The sequence below is a fragment of the Arachis stenosperma genome, chromosome 9 (genome assembly GCF_014773155.1).
Source record: "Arachis stenosperma cultivar V10309 chromosome 9, arast.V10309.gnm1.PFL2, whole genome shotgun sequence".
NCBI lineage: Eukaryota > Viridiplantae > Streptophyta > Magnoliopsida > Fabales > Fabaceae > Arachis > Arachis stenosperma.
This window is the reverse complement of record NC_080385.1, coordinates 27,637,290-27,658,589: the sequence shown is the minus strand read 5'-3', so window position 1 is coordinate 27,658,589 and position 21,300 is coordinate 27,637,290. Positions and strand designations below refer to the sequence as shown.

At 35.0% G+C, this 21,300-nt stretch overlaps 2 protein-coding genes across 2 annotated transcripts; one reads left to right on the top strand and one right to left on the bottom strand.

The window, feature by feature from the left end:
* Positions 1-9,377: 9,377 nt before the first annotated feature.
* LOC130947904 (pentatricopeptide repeat-containing protein At4g38150-like) lies at positions 9,378-10,749 on the top strand. Its single transcript, XM_057876616.1, has one exon. The coding sequence runs from the start codon at positions 9,472-9,474 to the stop codon at positions 10,408-10,410; it is 939 nt and encodes a 312-aa protein (XP_057732599.1). The 5' UTR covers positions 9,378-9,471; the 3' UTR covers positions 10,411-10,749.
* Positions 10,750-10,935: 186 nt separating this feature from the next.
* Positions 10,936-17,687, bottom strand: LOC130947903 (DEAD-box ATP-dependent RNA helicase 3, chloroplastic-like). The gene is made up of 10 exons (XM_057876615.1): positions 17,081-17,687; positions 16,336-16,466; positions 15,841-16,255; positions 15,122-15,220; positions 14,752-14,976; positions 13,817-14,194; positions 12,751-12,894; positions 12,139-12,234; positions 11,782-12,038; positions 10,936-11,367 (listed from the first exon to the last, which is right to left on the bottom strand). Exons 1-10 carry the CDS (start codon positions 17,531-17,533, stop codon positions 11,280-11,282), a joined length of 2,286 nt encoding a protein of 761 aa, XP_057732598.1. The 5' UTR covers positions 17,534-17,687; the 3' UTR covers positions 10,936-11,279.
* Between the last annotated feature and the right edge of the window lie 3,613 nt (positions 17,688-21,300).

Genomic DNA, 21,300 nt, shown 5'->3' with positions numbered 1-21,300 from the left:
AGGTTCAGGGTCAGCCTCAACAAGAATGCTTTTGTCTTTGCTCCTGCTCATATGAAAGAGAAGAGAACAAGAAAATGTGGAATCCTCTATGTCACAGTATAGAGATTCCTTGAGGTGTCAGAGGAAAAGAAAATAGAAGGAAGAAGTAGAAGAATTCGAACATATCAAGTAAGATAGAGTTCGAATTGTGCATTGAGGAGAAGTGTTACTCCATAAATAGAAGGATGTGAGAAGAGGGGAAGAAATTTTCGAAAATAAATTAAAAAGATTTTGAAAACATTTTGAAAAAATACTAATTGATTTTCGAAAACTAGGAGTGGAAAAGAAATCAAGTGATTTTTGAAAAAGATTTTGAAATTAGAAATTAAAAAGATATGATTGAAAACTATTTTGAAAAAGATGTGATTAAGAAGATATGATTGAAAAGTTATGGTTTTAAAAAGATGTGATTGAGAAGATATGATTTGAAAAACAATTTAAAAAGATTTAATTTTAAAAATTAATGACTTGGCTAACAAGAAAAGATATGATTCAAACATTAAACCTTTCTCAACAGAAAAGGCAACATACTTGAAATGTTGAATCAAATCATTAATTGTTAGCAAGTATCTTTGAAAATGGAAAGAAATTAATTTTGAAAACATATGATTGAAAATATATGATTTGAAAAAGATTTGATTTTGAAAAATTTTGAAAACTTGAAAAAAAATTTGAGTTAAAAACAAAATCTTCCCTCTTGTGCCATCCTGGCGTTAAACTCCCAGAATGGTGCACATTCTGGCATTTAACGCCCAAAACACTACCCTTTTGGGCATTAAACGCCCAGCCAGGCACCCTGGCTGGCGTTTAAACGCCAGTTTTCCTTCTTCACTGGGTGTTTTGAACGCCCAGCTTTTTCTGTGTAATTTCTCTGCTGAATGTTCTGAATCTTCAATTCCCTGTATTATTGACTTGAAAAGATACAAATTAAAAATTTTTTTGGATTTTTAATATTGAGGAATAATCAAAAAATAAACAATGCATGCAAGACACCAAACTTAGAAGTTTGTATACTATTGACACTAACAAAATGAGAATGCATATGAGAAACAACAAAACACTCAAGATAAGAGAATTTAAAGATCAGAATAAGGAAATCATCAAGAACAACTTGAAGTTCAATTAAGACACATGAATGAATTTGAAGAATGCAAGAAGAACAGAAACATGCAATTGACACCAAACTTAAAATTAGACACTAGACTCAAACAAGAAACATAAAATTAATTTTTTTTTTGTTTTTTTATGATTTTGTAATTTTTTTGGATTTTTTGAAAATTAAGTGGAAAAGAAAATAAAGATATTAAAATTCTTAATGAGAATTCCAGGAATCATGCAATGTTAGTTTAAAGCTTTAGTCTAAAGAAATTAGACATGGCTAGCCAAGCTTCAGCAGGACATTGCATTCAAGAGCTAAATTGATGAGAATCAATCAGCTTTGGTGATGATAAGAACATCACCTTGAAACACTAGAATTCATTCTTAAGAATTCTGAAAAATACCTAATCTAAGCAACAAGATGAACCGTCAGTTGTCCAAACTCGAAACAATCCCCGGCAACGGCGCCAAAAACTTGGTGCACGAAATTGTGATCTCTACTTTTCACAAATCAAACAATCCCTGGTAATGGCTCCAAAAACTTGGTGCTCAATACCATGGTCTAAACATAATTTCACAACTTCGCACAACTAACCAGCAAGTGCACTGGGTCGTCCAAGTAATAAACCTTACGCGAGTAAGGGTCGATCCCACAGAGATTGTTGGTATGAAGCAAGCTATGGTCATCTTGTAAATCTCAGTCAGGCAGATTCAAATGGTTATGGATGATTTATGAATAAAGCATAAAATAAAGATAGAGATAATTATGTAATTCATTGGTGAGAATTTCAGATAAGCATATGGAGATGCTTTGTCCCTTCCGTCTCTCTGCTTTCCTACTGTCTTCATCTAATCCTTCTTACTCCTTTCCATGGCAAGCTGTATGTTGGGCATCACCGTTGTCAGTGGCTACAGTCCCGTCCTCTCAGTGAAAATGTTCAACGCGCTCTGTCACAGCATGGCTAATCATCTGTCGGTTCTCAATCAGGTTGGAATAGAATCCATTGATTCTTTTGCGTCTGTCACTAACGCCCAGCCTTCAGGAGTTTGAAGCTCGTCACAGTCATTCAATCATTGAATCCTACTCAGAATACCACAGACAAGGTTTAGACCTTCCGGATTCTCTTGAATGCCGCCATCAATTCTAGCTTATACCACGAAAATTCTGATTAAGGAATCCAAGAGATAAACATTCAAGCCTTGTTTGCTTGTAGAACAGCAGTGGTTGTCAGGCACGCGTTCATAAGTGAGAATGATGATGAGCGTCACATAATCATCACATTCATCATGTTCTTGGGTGCGAATGAATATCTTAGAATAAGAATAAGCTGAATTGAATAGAAGAACAATAGTAATTGCATTGATACTCGAGGTACAGCAGAGCTCCACACCTTAATCTATGGTGTGTAGAAACTCCACCGTTGAAAATACATAAGAACAAGGTTCAGGCATGGCCGTGAGGCCAGCCCCATGATCTAAGATAGCATAAGACTAAAGGTAGCTACCAAGATGATCTAAGAACTAGACGTCCAAAGATGAAAATACAATAGCAAAAGGTCCTATTTATAGAGAACTAGTAGCCTAGGGTTTACAGAAATGAGTAAATGACATAAAAATCCACTTCCGGGCCCACTTGGTGTGTGCTTGGGCTGAACATTGAAGAATTTTCGTGTAGAGACTTCTCTTGGAGTTAAACGCTAGCTTTTGTGCCAGTTTGGGCGTTTAACTCCCATTCTTGTGCCAGTTCCGGCGTTTAACGCCGGGCAGTTTTGAGCTGATTTGGAACGCCGGTTTGGGCCATCAAATCTCGAGCAAAGTATGGACTATTATACATTGCTGAAAAGCCCAGAATGTCTACTTTCCAACGCAGTTAAGAGCGCGCCAATGGGGCTTTTGTAGCTCCAGAAAATTCACTTCGAGTGCAGGGAGGTCAGAATCCAACAGCATCTGCAGTCCTTTTCAGCCTCTGAATCAGATTTTTGCTCAGGTCCCTCAATTTCAACCAGAAAATACCTGAAATCACAGAAAAACACACAAACTCATAGTAAAGTCCAGAAAAGTGAATTTTAACTAAAAACTAATAAAAATATAATAAAAACTAACTAAAACATACTAAAAACATACTAAAAACAATGCCAAAAAGCGTATAAATTATCCGCTCATCACCGAGCTTCCACCGCTATCTTGCCAAGGTTCTACTGCTCTTCAAGCTCTATTCCCCCACGCTCCAGCCCCTGTCTTTCTGTTCGAGCTTCTTAGCCCTCTGTTCCAACCTTTCCTCGCGTGTTAGAGTCGCCGTTCAACTGTCATTTTGTTTCTGTTCAACCATCTCCAACGCATTTCGAATCTCCAGCTCCCTCTCCCTATTCTGTTCAAATTTCAGAACATGCTCCAGCCTAAGGTAATTTATTTTCCTTTACTTGTTCTTTCTTGTATTAATTATTCAGTTATTATTTTATTTAATTGTTATTTTTAATGATTAGTATGTTGTTCCAATTCTTGTTTTGTTGTTGGTTTGCTGTATTTTAAAGCTTTAGTTGTTCTTGTTATTTTGATTTTCAGTTCTAATTGATCTTATTAACTTGTTAATTTAATAAATTAATGTTTTAGTGCTGTTCTTAAATTTTAAATTTTAGATTGTGTTTTTGTATGGATACTTGGAGGGAGAGCTCGGTCTCTGGGAATTGACGCCGAGTCATTATCTTCGGTGCAGACCTTTGAGCTTTGCAGTAATACGAGCTTTAATCCAAGAGGATGTCCAATCGCGTAGAGCTTTGAGCAAGAAACAAGGGGAGAGTGTACCTGCAAAGGCACTCCGAAACTTAAGTCAGTATTGAGAATTCAATGTGTCCTTTTAGGATGGAAGATCATACCTTTTATGGGTGGAAATGTGAAAGTTCGTTATGCTTCTGCTTTATTACCTGTATTAAAGAGCAATAATAAGGATGAAATATTAGGTTGGACATTTCACTTTTGGAAAGCAGTCTATTTAGCTGAGTTGTAATGTAAGTTGCCGACTAATGGCGTTGACTGCCGATTAATAACTATAATGCCGAACTATAACACCAGCTTTCTGAATAATAACGTTAATAATGCCGAGTTATGAATGATAATGCCGATTTATGATGTTAGATTTGTAACGGCCAGATCAGATTGTTAAGTTGTTATATTGTTCTTGACCTTTTGATAATTTGTTAATTTTATAAATTGTTCTTGTTATGGTTTGCTGTTCTTGATTTGTTAAATTGTTCATGTTATTAATGTTGATTTGATAAATTATTCGTGTTTTTTATCTTAATTAATTGTCCTTGTTATTAGGAAGAGAATGGAATTGAGGTATATCAATTTACAGGTAGCTATAAATTGAAAAGAGGACATTCATTGGGCAGAGCTCCTTGTTACTTCATTAAATGTTTTTTGGGGTTTCTGATGCAACAGCTGAGATTAAAAATTGAATGGAGGATGAGCAATATTAACTTTCTTTTGGTTTGTTTGTTTGAATATGAATTCAAGATTCTGTAAAACTGACTTTTACTAGGAATCCTACAACTTGCTCAATATGTTTCAGTTCCTTTCAGGCTGAGCCAACATACTGTGCATGATAGATTCAGGTTATGATATAAATATGGAATAGAAGGAATGGTCTCAAATGGTTGATTGGTGCTCACCTCATCAGTGGCCTCAATACACCATCTCTCTAATTCATCCCATCATGCCTTTACATACTCTCTATTGCTGAATAAACAACACTCATGATGCAACAGAAGACTGGCAGTGATCAAAGTAAATACATCAAAATATTAGTATTCTCTGTGTAGCAATTTGACATGTAATACGAAGATGGTGAATAATTGAATGGTTTGTAATTGATTTTTTTTATTTGACTTTTGTGTTTGTATTTGGATGAGATTATAATATTGTGGTTGATGTAATACTTTTAGTTTGGATAATATTTTAAAGATTATAATAGTCTATAATTATATTTTTGTGTGTTTATTTATATTTTATTGATTTTTTTTATAAAACAGTTTTTTTTGTTCAATTACGGTCGAATCGATTGAACCTATGAACTAGTGAACCAGTAACCAGAGCGGTTCCATGATTGATTTGGTTTTCAGAACCTTGCACACCAATCAACTGATATCCCACAAACTCGACAAACTGGTTTTCTGAAACATGTTGAGCTTGTAACGCATTAGCTAGGTTAGTCATCCTCACTATCTCTCCATGAACGTGATTGACCTCATCCGCGAGTTGCCATTCGGGATCATATCTACACTAAACAATCAATATCGAGGTGATCAATCTCAATATCTCAAGTCTAGTGCTTCAATTATCCCAGAAAGGCACTCACAAACAAGCATGCTATGCATATCAAACAGATATCCTAAATAGCACAAAAGAAAAATGACCCAGAGTGTGCAATGAAGTACAATCGGTCTATCCCTCTGGCTCATAAGGAAGAACTGCTCTGATACCATAAATGTAACACCTCGTTACCCTAATCCTTACCTCTAGCTGTAAAGCGAAGGATAACAAAGTGCTACGACAATTCTAAAGCTTATATATATATATATATATATATATATATATATATATATATATATATATATATAGGAAAAATAACCATTTGTACCCATGAACTTTACGAATGCTGACAAAAATATCCATTGAAGAAGGAAACTAACGTTGTATCCATTAAAGATAGATTTCGTATGACAAAAGTACCCAAATCCTAAATTTATGTTGACTTTTTAATAAAATTTCAAAATTATCCCCACCATTATCTTTAACCCTTCCTCTCTTCTTTCCCAAATCTTAAACACCTCCATTACCACCACCTTAACCACCTTTTTTTTTCTCTGCTACTCCACCACCGCTACCATGACGACATTTCCATCTTCGAACCCATCTCCAAGAAACTTGATCACCGACACAACCTCTCCAATCGGATCCCTCTCCCCCTTTCTCTCTCCCTCTTCCCCAAACCCCGCGTCATCTTCGTCATGGTCAACGCCACGGACCTCCATTTGCCAATTGGTTCAATTTGGTTATAGATAAAAATAAATAAATTATTAATTACAGGAGATTTGTTTAACTTCGTAAATTATATAATAAATTTATAATTTGTACTGTTGTAAATACAGGACCTTTCTCCATGGAGTCCATGAGCTTGAAGTGGACTGATAAACCACTATTTTATGGTTCACAATGTGTTTAGTTGTGTGGTTTTATCATGGTCTTTACCCACTTATTCATATAATTAGCATGCATTTATATTTCCTTCCTAAAATTATTACATGATTGAAAACATTCTTCTTTGGTCTTAATTTAGCTAATCTTAATCCTCTCTTATTACCATTCGATGCCTTGATTTGTGTATTAAGTGTTTCAGGCTTTATAGGGCATGAATGAGTGAGAGATTGGGAAGGAAGCTTGCAAAAATAGAAGGAACACAAGAAATTGAGGAGATGACCAGCGAGAAGTGACGCGTACGCATCAGCGACGCGACCGCGCGGAAGAAAGGAATTCGCAGTGACGCGGTCGCATGGCTCACACGACCGCGCGGATTGGAAAAGCACAAGTGACGCGGAAGCGTGGACGACGCGGACGCGTGGCAGGAAAAAACACAAATGACACGTCCGCATGGATGACGCGATCGCGTGATATGCGCGATCTGCAGAATTACAAAAGTCGCTGGCAGAGATTCTGGGCCGCATTTCAACCCAGTTTTTGGCCCAGAAACACAGATTAAAGTCAGGGAACTTGCAGAGACTCATCATGCTCTGATAATTCATAATTTTAGTTTTAGATGTAATTTTAGGGAGAGAGGTTCTCTCCTCTCTCTTAGGATTTAAGGTAGGATTTTTAGAAATTAGGATTTAATTCGACTCTTCATCAGGTTCAATATTTCCTTTACTTTACATTTATCTCTTATTTTAGATACTATGCTTTTATTGGTATTTGATTTATGTTGCCCAATTGGTTTGTGAACTTTTCATGTTAGGATTATATATTATTGAGATGTTTTTAGATTTATGATTTCAATTTCTTATCCTCTTGGTCTTGGTTAAGAAATCAGTAACTCAGGAGTTATCTTAGCTTAACATAATTGATAACTGTTATCTTTGCTAATTGAACTGAACTTCAATAATCCCAACCTTTTCTTAGGAAATAAATAGGATTTGAAGGTCAAACTAATTAGTCCCTTGACTTTCCTTTGCTTTAGCAAAGGTTAACTAAGTGGAATTAAGATTCAACTTTCATTATTATTGATAAGAATAAGTAAGTCTGGACTTCCAATTTTTTGTACCTTGCCAAAGGTTTATTTTACAGTTATTATTATTTTATTTTACTTGTCATTCAACTAACCTTTTACCTTAATCCAAAACCCCAAAACACACTTTTTCATAACCAATAATAAGAACATACCTCCCTGCAATTCCTTGAGAAGACGACCCGAGGTTTAAATAATCGGTTACCAATTTTAAGGGGTTTGTTACTTGTGACAACCAAAACGTTTGCACGAAGGAATTTTTGTTGGTTTAGAAACTATATCTACAACGCGACTTTATAAAATTCTATACTAGCAAAAATCCTAACGTCATGGACTTATGAGGAGTTGAATCGCACCACAGGAAGGAACCTTGTGCACTGGATCTCAGTTCAGTCTCATTTTCGGAGCTTTTCCATATTGTGGCGGTATTAGATTAGGTCTTGGCCGGAGAGGCATTGCGGCATCTCTGTGCAACGGCGCTGTTGGAACTTGAATCCGGTGGCTCTAAACTCTGAACTTGCCACTGTGCCAACCTATAGGTGATCTGTGCATGGGCTTGAGGCAGTGCTGGGACCACCGCGGAGTTTGGGTGGCTGCAGTTGAAGGTGGTAGCGTTGCGCGGGAACGGATGGATTGCCTGGTTGCCCTGTTGTCGTGTTTGTCATCGTCAGCGTAGAAAGATGATGGCAATGGTGGTTAGTGGAGTAGTAGAGAATAGAAAGTGGTTAAGGTAGTGGCAATGGAGGTGTTTGAGATTCGGGAAAGAAGAGAGGAAGGGTTGAAGATAATGGTGGGGGTAATTCTGGAATTTTATTAAAAAGTCAACATAAATTTAGGATTTGGGTACTTTTGTCATATGAAATTCATCTTTGATGGATACAACGTTAGTTTCCTTCTTTAATGGGTATTTTTATTAGCGTTCGCAAAGTTCACGGGTACAAATGGTTGTTTTTCCTATATATATATATATATATATATATATATATATATATATATATATATATATATATATATATATATATATATATATATATATATATACAAGAATTTATATAACTAGAAGCTCGATGAAGGAGTAAAACTCAAAGTCGCATAAAACGGAATTACGAAAACGCGAAGCATTCACACACGATAACTAAACGCGTAGGCACGGACAGAACAAGACATAATATATATAAAACCTTGTAGATAGCTCTAGAATACACAATGTAATAATTAAATTAACAAGATATATATAAGTATGATATACCAAAAAGAGGACTAGTTACCTTTATATTTTATAAAAAAATTTTTAAATTTATTCTGGACAATTAATTTATTATTTTATTAAAGCGATTATTTTGGTTCTTACAAATTCTACTTCACATGTCGTGTTAATAAATTTTGACGTTGATAATAATAGAAGCGATAAAAGAACTGATATAACCAACTTGAAATTATTAAAGATGAACTTTGATTAAAAAAAAGAAAAATGTTAAAATATCATCAAAATTTATTATTTTTTATCATCAGTTAGCCATTAATATTTAAAAATATAGGATCAAATATCTTATTAGATTATTAGACTAAAAAAATTAAATTAATTATTAAATAATAATTACATAATAAAATAATAAATTTTGATAACTCTAGTATTTTTATTAAAAAAAATCAGAAGTCAATTTGGCTAACAAGTAATCTTTTTTCTCTTATTTAAATCTATTCCCTTTATTTATTTAGAAGTGGAAAGCTTTCAAATATATTAATACATCGATATTTTAAGATTATGTTACGTATACATCAAAATTAGTCATAAGTATAAAATACTATTTAAATATAAATATATATTAAAAATAAATTAAATTACACATATATTTATACATAAATTTATTGATTTTGATATACGAAATAACATTTTTGTTTTATATATATATATATATACGGTATACGACTTAAAAACATTTAATTAGTTGAGTGTCCTAAGAGCTTGTATTTCCTTCTCATCATTCCTTCAATCGCATATAGCACAATAGCAGCACTCTATCAAATAACAAAGAAATCCGCAGAGACACAGCATCATGGCATCGATGGCCTTCCCTGGCACCGCCACCACCAGAGCCGCACTCTCATCTCTATCGCGCGCCTTCTTCTTCTCCTCCTCCCGCACCCGCACTCCCACCTCCCTCCTCCAACCACCACCCATTTTCGTCTTCTCCTCACACTCACACTCACACCCATATCCCAAATCTTACAGCTTCCACTTCACAACGCGCCCATTCACCTCCATGAAACCCAACACTACAATCGACACCAAACTCAACTTCTCACTCTCCGACTCTGACTCCGACTCCGATGAAGACAGCGTTGTTGCTGCCACCAAAGACAACAAGAACAGCAATAAGGGAAAGCTACCACCCCCCTACGACCCATTCAGCAAGAAGCCCCCGATACAAGAGCCCGAGGACCCCAAGGACCTGCAAGGAATCTTCCACAACATGAGAAGCGGCGATGGCCTCATGAACCATGCAGTTAAGATGTTCGACGCATTGTCCAAAGAGGGTCTCACGCACGTGGCGCTAGAGCTCTTCGCTGAGATCAAGGACAAAGGTCACGTGCCGGACGTGGTGGCCCACACGGCCATTGTTGAGGCCTACGCCAACGCGGGCCGGCCCAAGGAGGCTCTAAAGGCCCACATGAGAATGCTGGCATCTGGGGTTACACCCAATGCATATACTTACGCTGTGCTTATAAAGGGGCTTGCTGGTGGGAAGGTTTTGAAGGATGCCAAGAGATTTGTGTTGGAGATGATGGATAAGGGGATGAAGCCCAGTGCCGAGACTTACACGGCGGTGTTTGAGGGGCTGGTTAGGGAAGAGAAGGTTGACGAGGCTATGGAGTTGTTGGGGCAGATGAAGGAGAAGGGGTTTGAACCTGATGAGAAGGCTGTGAGGGAGGTTATGAGCAATAAAAGAGGACCAGTTTTCAGAACTGTTATGAAAGTTCTTTTTGGAAAATGAGAAGTGTGTGAGTGTGATTTTGGACTCGCAATCTTTTCAGTAGGGAATTGAGATGTTGAAGACTTGAAGTCAATTGTGGATGTTGTCTCTTTGCTTCGTCATCAGGTTTCTCAGTTCATGAGTGAGAATGACTTTTCTTTTTTTTACTTTTCCCCCTTGCTGTGCAAAACTTTAAGGTCAGTACTCAATACTAGTATAATACTACTTTAAAGTTGCCAAAATGTCATTTTTGCTTGTAAAATATTACTTTGTTTCACACCCATTAAGTCACCTCTTTTACCTGCAAATGACATAAATTGGCATACTACTTTCTTGCTGCATCCGTGTCCAAATAAAAAACGTAAGTATTTAAATTTACATCTAAATATATGTTTTTGATCAACCAATTTATCCAAAACAACATTTTGAAACGGGATTCTAATACTATATTTTTTAGATGAGATTGGTGTTTTTGCAAAATCCTGATCGCAGCATAATGACCAACTTGTAAGATGATCTTCATCTCATCAGCAATATCATGATCAATTGGAATTCGTAAACATTCTGCATAACGCCATACTATTAAGCGGTTAAACGGACAAAACAGGGCCACATAGTTTCTGTTCTTGCCAAAAATGAACGCAACCGCAGTACAAATTACAAATAAATTTTACATCATTAAATACATCTTGAATGAGCTAGCCAAATACATCGAAGACCCAAGGCTAAGGCCTCTGTGGAGACTGCCCCACGACAGATGCAAAGTGTCTTTGATTCTGTAATCCTTTTGAGCAAGCATCTTTAAATTTCTTGAACCCAATAGGCCATCACCAGTGGCAGCAGTAGATCAAGCCTTTGACGAGGTGGCGCCAAAATTGCCGATACATGAACTAAAAGAAGCTTGGCTTATTGGGACAATCTGATGCGCGATGCCCCGATTCTCCGCAATTAAAACAGGCCCCTCCATAGCTACCACCCCTGCAAGTCACATTTGGATGTCCCATCAGTTGAACACAAGGCTTATGAGATTCTTCCATAGGAACAAATCTAACAACTCATCTAGACACACATCAAACGTGGCTCCCACCAGCAAGGTTATCAAATTTCAAGTTAATTTGTAATTTGTAAACCCTACGGATTCATAATTTTAGATCTCCAATTTAGATATTTATAAGCTCTTTGAATTCCTGTCAAGCTTTACTATTCGAGTTTACCTAGAGTTTAGGTGAACTTTCAAGTTTGATTGCCGTTCCCATCTAAATATTCGTTGTTAGCTTATGTTCATTCAAGAATTATCCTATGTCTAAGTATCACATGGATAAATCTTACTATAACTTTGCATCTCAGGAAAACAAAAAGAAAAGCTATTATAACTTGTTTGATGATGAATACCTGCTTGATTGTCTACCTCCAATCAGCCAGTCATCACTGCTTTTTCCTATTCGAGACCGGCTGTTGCCAGATTTAAAACTTTTACTCCCTCTCCCGTATGAACTACCAAAATCATCGTTAGAGCCTCGGTTTCCCCCATATCCTCGTGAGGTTTTAAAACTTCTCTGATCCCTTGAACCTCTTCGGTTACTTCGTTCTCTGTCGGAAAACTTCCCATAGTAATCATTTGCAGGTCCATCATCTTGCAAAGCAGGTAACTGCCAATACAAAGAGGAATATGATATTGCCTTTACAAACTGTTTCACATAAATAACAAACAGTTAAGCATTAAATATATTAATCGAATATTTCATTTACCTTAGTGATCCTGGAAATAGTGTTTCCAGGTGGCAAATCCTTGTTGAGTAACTCTTTAGCAATTTCCTCTGGAAGATCAAAAACAGCTCCTTGAATCTGACATTAGGTATTAACAATGTCAAATAAATTGAACAGCATGGGTTCGTTATCTTGATAGACAATAGTAAAGAAGTTCCTAACACAATAAGGATGTGTTTGGAAGAGAAACTGAGACTAAGAGACAGAAACTAGACGATAGAGACAGAGAGACTGAGACTAAATTAAGCCTCTTTATTATGTTTGGAGTAAAATGTATCGAACTAGTTATGTCTTAGTATCTTGTTTGGTTCAAGATAAATATGGATATGGTATAAGAATATTTACTAAAATATCCTTAGTCATTAAAGAAAATGTTAAAGTTCCAGTCCTCGTCTCCAGAAATTTCAGTCATTGTGTTCTCATTTTCCGTAGGTACTGAATGGACTGAAATTTTGTGTCCCAAGGCTGAAATTTTAATTCTAGTCTCTGACCACCAAACACAATACTAAGTCCTATTCCTCCAGTCCCAATTCCAGTATCTGGAAACAAACACTACCTAACAGAACAATATAGTTTGCATATAAAGTTACTAACCCGGTCATCTGCAATTACATGTATTTTTCCAACTTCATCAGCAGCAGGAGAATACACATCAGAAAGAAACCCAGTGACTGATCGTGCAGAAAGAAATCTTCTAGAATTATCTCCATCTCGAGTGAGTTGCAATGTAACCCATCCCTGCATTTGACAGAGCTTTCAATTAGCTAATCAAGTACATTCTCCGAAACAGCATTTATAAGATTGAACGAGGTAAGGCAAATAAAATATAATTTTGGATCAACCTTCACTAATTTTTATTTTTTTTATGTTATCTTAACACTAATCAGGTAATAACTAGATTTTCAAAGCTTAACTAAGCAAACATTAAATTTACGAATATATGATGGTATCAGATAAAAGAACTAGGAAGAGAAAAAAATTACTGAACTAAATCATATCCCCAGAAGGTATCAAGTTGATATCAGGCATCAGCAACTGGTTTCCGAGAAATGTAAAAGGAATATAGAGAAATGCTAATGGGCAAGGGTCCAAGCAGTTGGAGAGTGCCTAGTCTTTCCCCCAATATACCTAACTTGAAGCCTGATTCACACTATGCTTTCCCTAGCATAATATATCCTCAACCAATGGCATCCACACCTCTCAACTGCCAGATCAGCAGTTTCTTACGTGTATGCTAAACCATGGACATTTCTTCCTCTTGCTTCTCTTCCACTGGGTAGATTATATTTATTGTAGGGATTCTATCGTTATTCCAGGTTAACTGGTCTTTAGAGTTAGGTGAACATCTATTAAATTGATGAAAATTATATTCCATCTGCTGTTTAGCTAGAGCTAAATTAGATTTTTCAATTTCATGTTCTGGACAGATTTTGTTACATGAACACCATTTCTATGTTTAGCTTATTGCAAACTTTTTACATAGCCACTGCCTGAATAGAAGAGAAGTGTTGTGTTAGGCCAAACGTAAAATTCTGTTGAAACCCAATGACATGGATTAACATCATTTACATAATGTCGATGAAAGAACACTGAGAATCAATAAATACTTTAGAAATTGGAATGGCTCAAGTTGAAATTGAAATATAAACTTCTCCAATACCTGCTCATGGTTGATTAATGAACGGGATGATGGAGGTCTACAGAATCCACTGAGCTGTGCTAGTGCAGCTGCGAGGGCACTAACCCCTTGTTTTTCAACCAATTTTTGCGCAGTTGCAGTGAAGAACTCAACAGACTCGGGATGAACTCTCTCAAGCGTAGCAACAACTTGTGCAGCAGATGCCTCCAAAATCTCTCCGATAGCTGGTGGACTAACAAATTCAAATTTGCAGCCAACATCACGCTCAAGGGATCTAACTGTTCTCCTCTGGCTACTGGTGTACATCAGAATGGCAGTACCTTCTTTTCCAGCACGCCCAGTACGACCAGAGCGATGCACAAAAGTCTCGGGGTCATTAGGAAGTTCGTAATGGATAACCTGAAAGGAATTTCATTATGTTGAGAGCAGACAAATTCAGTAATAGTCAAAGAAAAGAGATTGAGATGAAAAATAAAAAATAAATAAACAAGTTCCTATTTGGACAAACACAATTTATCAAACAAAATTATAACTGTTAAATCAATTAAATAGTTTACAGTGATCAAGATCGAATGATAAGGTCAGAGCAAGTGAAATATATCATAATTGACAAATCAAATTCTTCTTGGACAAGCAAATCACATTTAACGGTCAAGAAATCCCAATTTCAAGATAATTAAGTCCTCAGCTGTCCTGGAGACAATATCTCAAGAACCCAATTCGTAGACATAAGTTCTCAGAAATTTACAGTCAAATAAATGACTAAATTCCCAATTAAAAATGTAAATTTTAAAATAAGAATTATCTAAGTATAGTGTTCACCGATTGAACCTAATTTAGGACTAACCATTGAATCAAAACTGGATAATAAAAACAAAACTGCTAGTACATGGGAAGAATCATACAATAGCAAAGACCAGAAAGCACTAAGGGAATATCAAGTCCCTTAAACTTACCAAATCAACATTGGGAATATCAAGTCCACGGGCTGCAACATCCGTGGCAACAAGAACAGTGAACTTCCCTTGCCGAAAGCCATTCAATGTTCTTTCTCTTTGATGCTGAGATATATCACCATGCAGAGCTTCAGAAGCTATACTATTTGTTAATGACAGTGATACTTCATCGGCATCCCTTTTTGTCTGTGTGAAAACAATAGTCTTTCCACCCTTTGCATAGACCTAAAAGTCGTAGACATAGAATTTTAGTTAAATTCAGTGAAATCATTGTACTGCATTCTATAATCAAGATATTTCTGGTATAGACCAGCAACTGACATGGCTTCCATTCATCTAAGGCTGGACTTTTCAGTTTCAGTAAACTTACAGTTATAAGATCAGAAAGAATTGTCCGCTTTGAAGTGGCAGTGGCTGACATAGCATAAAGTTTGATCCCATTAGCAAGCTTTTCTTCTTCATCACCGACCTTATTTAAAAGAAAAGGAAAAAGTGGGTTTTGATAATCAAGATTATTCGACAATAACTTAAATATCGGTAAACACAATCACAGTTATTTGATAGAGTTGGAATTAAAAATGAAACTAGATGTATCCTGCTAATGTTATTATAGTATAATTCACTCCACAGTGCTTCCCCTTCTCTCCAAATCCACTTGTATCAAACAGACAAACACAGAACAAAATGGTAACAAACAGATAAAATTAGGATTACAATGAGGAATTGCAACTAGATTTACAGGGTCAAACCCAAAATGTGCTATATTACAAGCTAGTAAGCCATGAGGTCAATGCTTTGATAGGTTTGTCAAAATTTACAACATAAAAAAGACTTCCCTTTTATCTAAAGGCTAGCAGTCAAGTAAGTTTTTCCATCAGCATCAATAAGCTTCAAACATTCAGGAAGAATACCATCAGTTAGTCAATACTGTTTTGAAATTCCATGTATAAAATTAGAAAGAAAATGCTGTCGACACGCAACACAACTACATGCTATAATCTATGTTTTCCACTCCACTGACAAACGATTAAGAAAACTATGCTCTGTGCATAATAGGGATCAGAGAAGTCAAAAGCAACAAGAATTTACCAAATCAATTGTCAACGGATTGTTCAGATATTTTCTTGACAATTTCTTCACCCAACCCGGCATTGTCGCAGAGAAAAGCATTGTCTGCCGCTCAGATGGGACCTTTTCCAAAATTACTTCCACATCCTCCTCAAACCCAACAGCAAGCATTTGATCAGCTTCATCAAGAACCAAATATTGAACTTCACTCAATTTAAGGCTGTTCCCATTTATTAGGTCAATTATTCTACCAGGTGTTCCAACCACTACATCAACACCACGCGAAAGAGCACTTTGCTGTGTTACATAAGAAACACCACCGTAAACACAAACTGTATTCAGATAAGGTGCAGATTCTTTTATCTCCTTCTCAACCTGCTTTGCTAACTCCCTAGTAGGTGCAAGGACCAATACTTTAGGAAGACGGCCCGAACGCCTGCAATAAACGAACAAATGCATCAACATATCAAGCAATCCTAAAACAAATAGGGTGTATTGTGCATGAATAATATTCACCTGAAGGAACCTTGCTCATCATCAGTGAGGCCTTTAATAATGGGAATCCCAAACGCCAATGTCTTCCCTGTCCCAGTCTTTGCCCGGGCAATGATATCTCTACCTTCTAAGGCAGGCACTAACACAGCTCTCTAATCACCAAACAGAAAGTTAGTAAATTTGCAAGGAGGAAAGGAAACCAAGAGTCCAAATCCACAAAAGAATTTGACAGAAATCATACAATACAAAATCAACATTAGTCGAAATAAGATAAACCCAAATCCATATAACTATAAGTGTTGAGTTAAATTTAACAAAAGCAACTAAAGCATGTATCTAGCTTCCAATAAATTAATAGAAGCAAGCGAACACTCAATGAACATATATAATTATAATGAATGCCACATTTCATGGGGAGAAAAAAACGAAAACAGTAAAACATAGAGCCCTAACCCCAAGCAATTGATATAACACGACTAATTTCAAAAGCTAGCACGTCTTAAATTATCTATATTCATTGTAGAATACAATTCGTGTATGAATTTGAATGAAATATCTTGTATTGAAAAATTTTATAATAAAGTTTTGAAATTTCTAACAATAATAATAATTTTTATAATTTTTTTCTTCGGGGAATGATCAAAACACAAGCACCTTACATGTCTATACTATAACATTATATATTGCATAATATAACATCACCATTCCGAAATAAACCATACATGAAAATTAAAATTAAAATTAAAATCAAATAAAGAACAGAGACCTGAATTGGGAAAAGGCTAGTGATTCCACGTTTCTGGAGCGAGTCGACGAGCCTCGAAGGCAAGCCAAGCTTCGAAATATCGAGCTCATCTTCTCTTGAAGCAATAAAATGAGCGTCACCGTCACTCTCATACTCATAACCAATTTCATCATCATCGCCAACACCGTCAAAACCAAAACCCTTGAAGGCTTCTTCGCTGAGTACGGAAGAGTCATTAGCTGTCACAACTGCATTAGAAGTAGGAACAAAACCGAGCCTGCGCCTATTGCCGTCGTTATGGTGATAATGAGCTCTGAGAACGGCGTTGAAGTGCGACTTGTTGTCAAACGACAACGAAGGGAGCGAAACGGCGTTGGAAGAACCCGAAGCTGTTGTTGTTGTGGACGGTGCTCTTTTGTGGAGTTCGAGAGCGTGGGTTTGGTATATTGAAGAAACGCCAATAACGGAAACCATTTGAGCGTTTAAGTGAGGAAAGGAGTAAGAATAATAATTGGCTTGAAGAAGGAAGGGGAAAAGGGAGAGTGAAGGAGAGGGGAGAGGATAAGGTCACTCTCTCTCACGCAGCTCGGTGGAGAAATGGATGACCTTATGAGCCTCTAAGTTACTCTGCTAGTATAAGCGGCTTTTTATACAGGGAGTGGATAATTAGCGGCAGCTCCAAGGCTTAGTTGGGGCTTTGGGGAATAAATCAATATAAATAATTACAAAAATGTTATTTGTACACCACTTTTCAATTATTAAAAATTCAGTCACTTTCGTTAAAATACACTAGAAAATATGGTTATGAATAAGGATGCACTAGGATTCAAAGACAATACAATGCGCTAGGAGTTTCTTCATCGCGCCAAAAATTTCCTCTTTCAATTGCGATTTCTTCTCTTCTTTGCAGAAGGGTTCTATTGCATGCACCTCACTTCTCTTTTCTTCGATCGCGCCAACTTCGCTCCTCACTTCTCTTATCTTCGATCACGCCAACCTCACTCCTCACTTTTTTTTCTTCTCTATGCTTTCCTCTGCTCTGCTTCGGTCCCACAATTCACAAAAATTCTTCTCAGCGCCGTTTCTGGTTCTTGTTATCTTAAGGTAGCGTTTGGTGGAGAGACAAAGACGGAAAGACTGAGACTGAGAGTCAGAAGCTAAGAGACAAAGATTGAAATAAATCTCAGTATTCTGTTTGGTGCAAAATGGAAGACACAAATTGAAACAAGAATGAAACTCTAATTTAATTTAAACAAAAGATAAAATTGGAATTAATTAATTGAAATGAGGGTATTTTAGGTATAAAATGTTATTAAAGTTCCAGTCTCTATCTCTAAAAATTTTAGTCCCCTGTGTCCCGACTTTTTGGAGGTACTAAAATACTGAAATTTTGGAGACAGAGACAGAAATTTTAGTACCAGACTCTAAACCAACAAACATGGTACTGAGTCTCAATCTCTCAGTCTCTGTCTTAGTACCTCAAAACAAACGCTACCTTAGAATTTTGATTATAACTTTTGATTTAATGGAATCCACAAACTCGAATGATGAGATTTGTGTTTAATTTACTTTGTATGTTAATTTTTTATTCTTGATTTTATTTTAATTTTTCGATTATCCATTTTTATTTCTGGATGGTTTAACTACATATTTGATTTTTGATGGAAAGTCTGATTGCTCTAGCTGATCCATGTATTCTATATGTTGAATTTTGGTGATTTGTGTATTTAATTATGCAAATGTTTTTAATTTGTGATTTCATTATGTCATTTAGGTCCTTTTATTTGGTTCCAGAAAGAAATGCTTTCCAATTATTCATGTACGTTGTGTGATTACATCTTGAAAATTTTATGTTATAAATTTGTGTAATGAAAAAAATATTTAGCCCCTAGATTCAAGTCAAATTGGTAGTTTGCACGTTTAAAATTTCTGCATTTGCTTAGATTTGATACTGATTCTATAAATGTGTGGGGTTTAATGCTATATTTGACTGCTAAATTTGAATATCATGTTTACTGAGTTTATTATACTCAAGTTCAGAATCATATTTGACTACTGAATTTGATTATACATGTAAGCCGTTGAGAAAATTTTACATATGCATATGGCTCTAATTTGATTTTAAGTTTTTATTCTCCATTTTTAATTTTTGATTTGATTTTAAATTTTTTACTATTTATTTTTAGGTTGTTCCAAGCATAGGAATGACATTTTTTTTTGTGAAAGATTATGAAGCTTTTTATACTAATTATGTAAAGAAGGTTAGTTTTTCATAGAATATAAGAACTATTAAGTGGGATCAAAATAGACATATTACATACTAAATCTTGGTATGTTCTAGAGCTGGTTATCGAAAATTAAAAATTGATATACTAAAAAAGACAAATCCAACTTTGAACAAAATTGTTAAGTTAGGATTATTGTGAAAAGGGATAAGAAGCTGGAATATGTGTTAACCTTTGTGAATATCTTTTTAATAGTTTTAATTTTGATTTTACATGTTGCAATGTTGCAATGGACCTCTTGCATTTTTTTCCTTTATAATAGTTTTAAGGTTTAATTACTTTGTTAGTCTTTATAGTTTTGCAAAATTTTTAATTAGGTCCTTATACTTTTTTTTTCTTTTAATTAGGTCCTGCATCAATTTTTTTTTCAATTAGGTCCCTCTTAACAGTAATTGGTTTAATTATATAGGGATCCAATTAAAAAAGAAAAAAATGGTACAAGGACCAAATAAAAGAAAAAAAAAGTATAGAGACTCAATTAAAAATAAAATTTGGTGCAAGGACTCAATTAAAAAGAAAAAAAGTATAAAGACCTAATTGAAAATTTTATAAAATTATAGGGACCAACAGAATAATTAAACCTAGTTTTAACTTTTATTTTACATGTAATTAGTGAATTTACACTCAACATTCTGAATTATATGAGATTCTGAGTTATTATTGGTTTAAAAATATAACCTTTTTTTACATTAAAATTGTCTTGTTTCAAATGTTATTGATGTATGCAGTCTCCATTCTTCTCGTAGTTTATTTGAGGCTTATTTATTTGGAATGTATAAATTACTTTAGTTAAGGCAACATTTAAAATTTATAGCGATTCTCAAAAATTTGATATTTACATATAAATTTGGTGTCATATATCTATATGCTGGCATAGGACTAATGTTTTTATTATTTTATATCCAAAATTATTTATTTCACAGGATCATTGTAAAAAAAAAGTTACAAGTACTAATAATTAATGTAACTAATAAATTGAATTGATGTTGATGCTTCAATTAATTAAAGATGGCTTCATTTAATTTATATCTATGTACAGGAAACTATTTTAAACTTTTAATTTTATTTTTTTTAATCAAGATTTACATTTTATCAAATTTTAGATTGTACCATAAAAAAGATAAACAAACTCAATAATCATGTATAATCAAATTCAGTAAACATGCAAATTTAGTAGTCAAATATAGCACTGAACATGAGTATAATCAAACTCAATAAACACATATAATCAAACTTAATAGTCAAATATAGCACTAAACTTGAGTATAATCAAACTCAATAAACACGTATAATCAAATTCAGTAGTTAAATATAGTACTGAACTTCAGTATAATCAAACTCAGTAATCAAATATAACACTAAATCTGAGTATAATTAACTCAGTAAACATGATAATCAAATTCAGTAGTAAAAAAATTTGCTAACATGATAGTCAAATTCAGTACTAAAAATTCAGTAGAAAATTTTTACAATTAATTCTTTTTCCCTCGATGTGTCCCAAATTTTTCTCGGACTTTCCTTCTTTCATCTCCAATTATTTTTTCTAAGGTTTCCGTTCCAACATTTGCATACGAACTAACTTGGGAGGCTTCTAGTTTTTTTTGTCTTGCCACTTTTGCCTCCTTCGGGTATCCAAACCTTTCTTTTTTTTTTTCTTTCTTTTCTTTTTATTGGTAATCTTTGGGGCTTCCTTATGTTATTTTTTCTTTTGTTTTTTCCCTTTCATTTTTTCATGAAATTGGTAACCCTTTGCTAGCTCCAAAATCTTAGTTCGAAAATTATTTTTGGTTCTCTTTCTACTCATTTTGGTGCAGTCTTCTTTTGCATTTTTCAAAATTAACAAATTAAACAACCAAAATCCAATCAAATTCAAAAAGTAAAAAAAGTTAAAACTCAATAATTAAATATCAACTATGCTATAATCAAACATATTGTAATATCATATTTTAAAAGTTG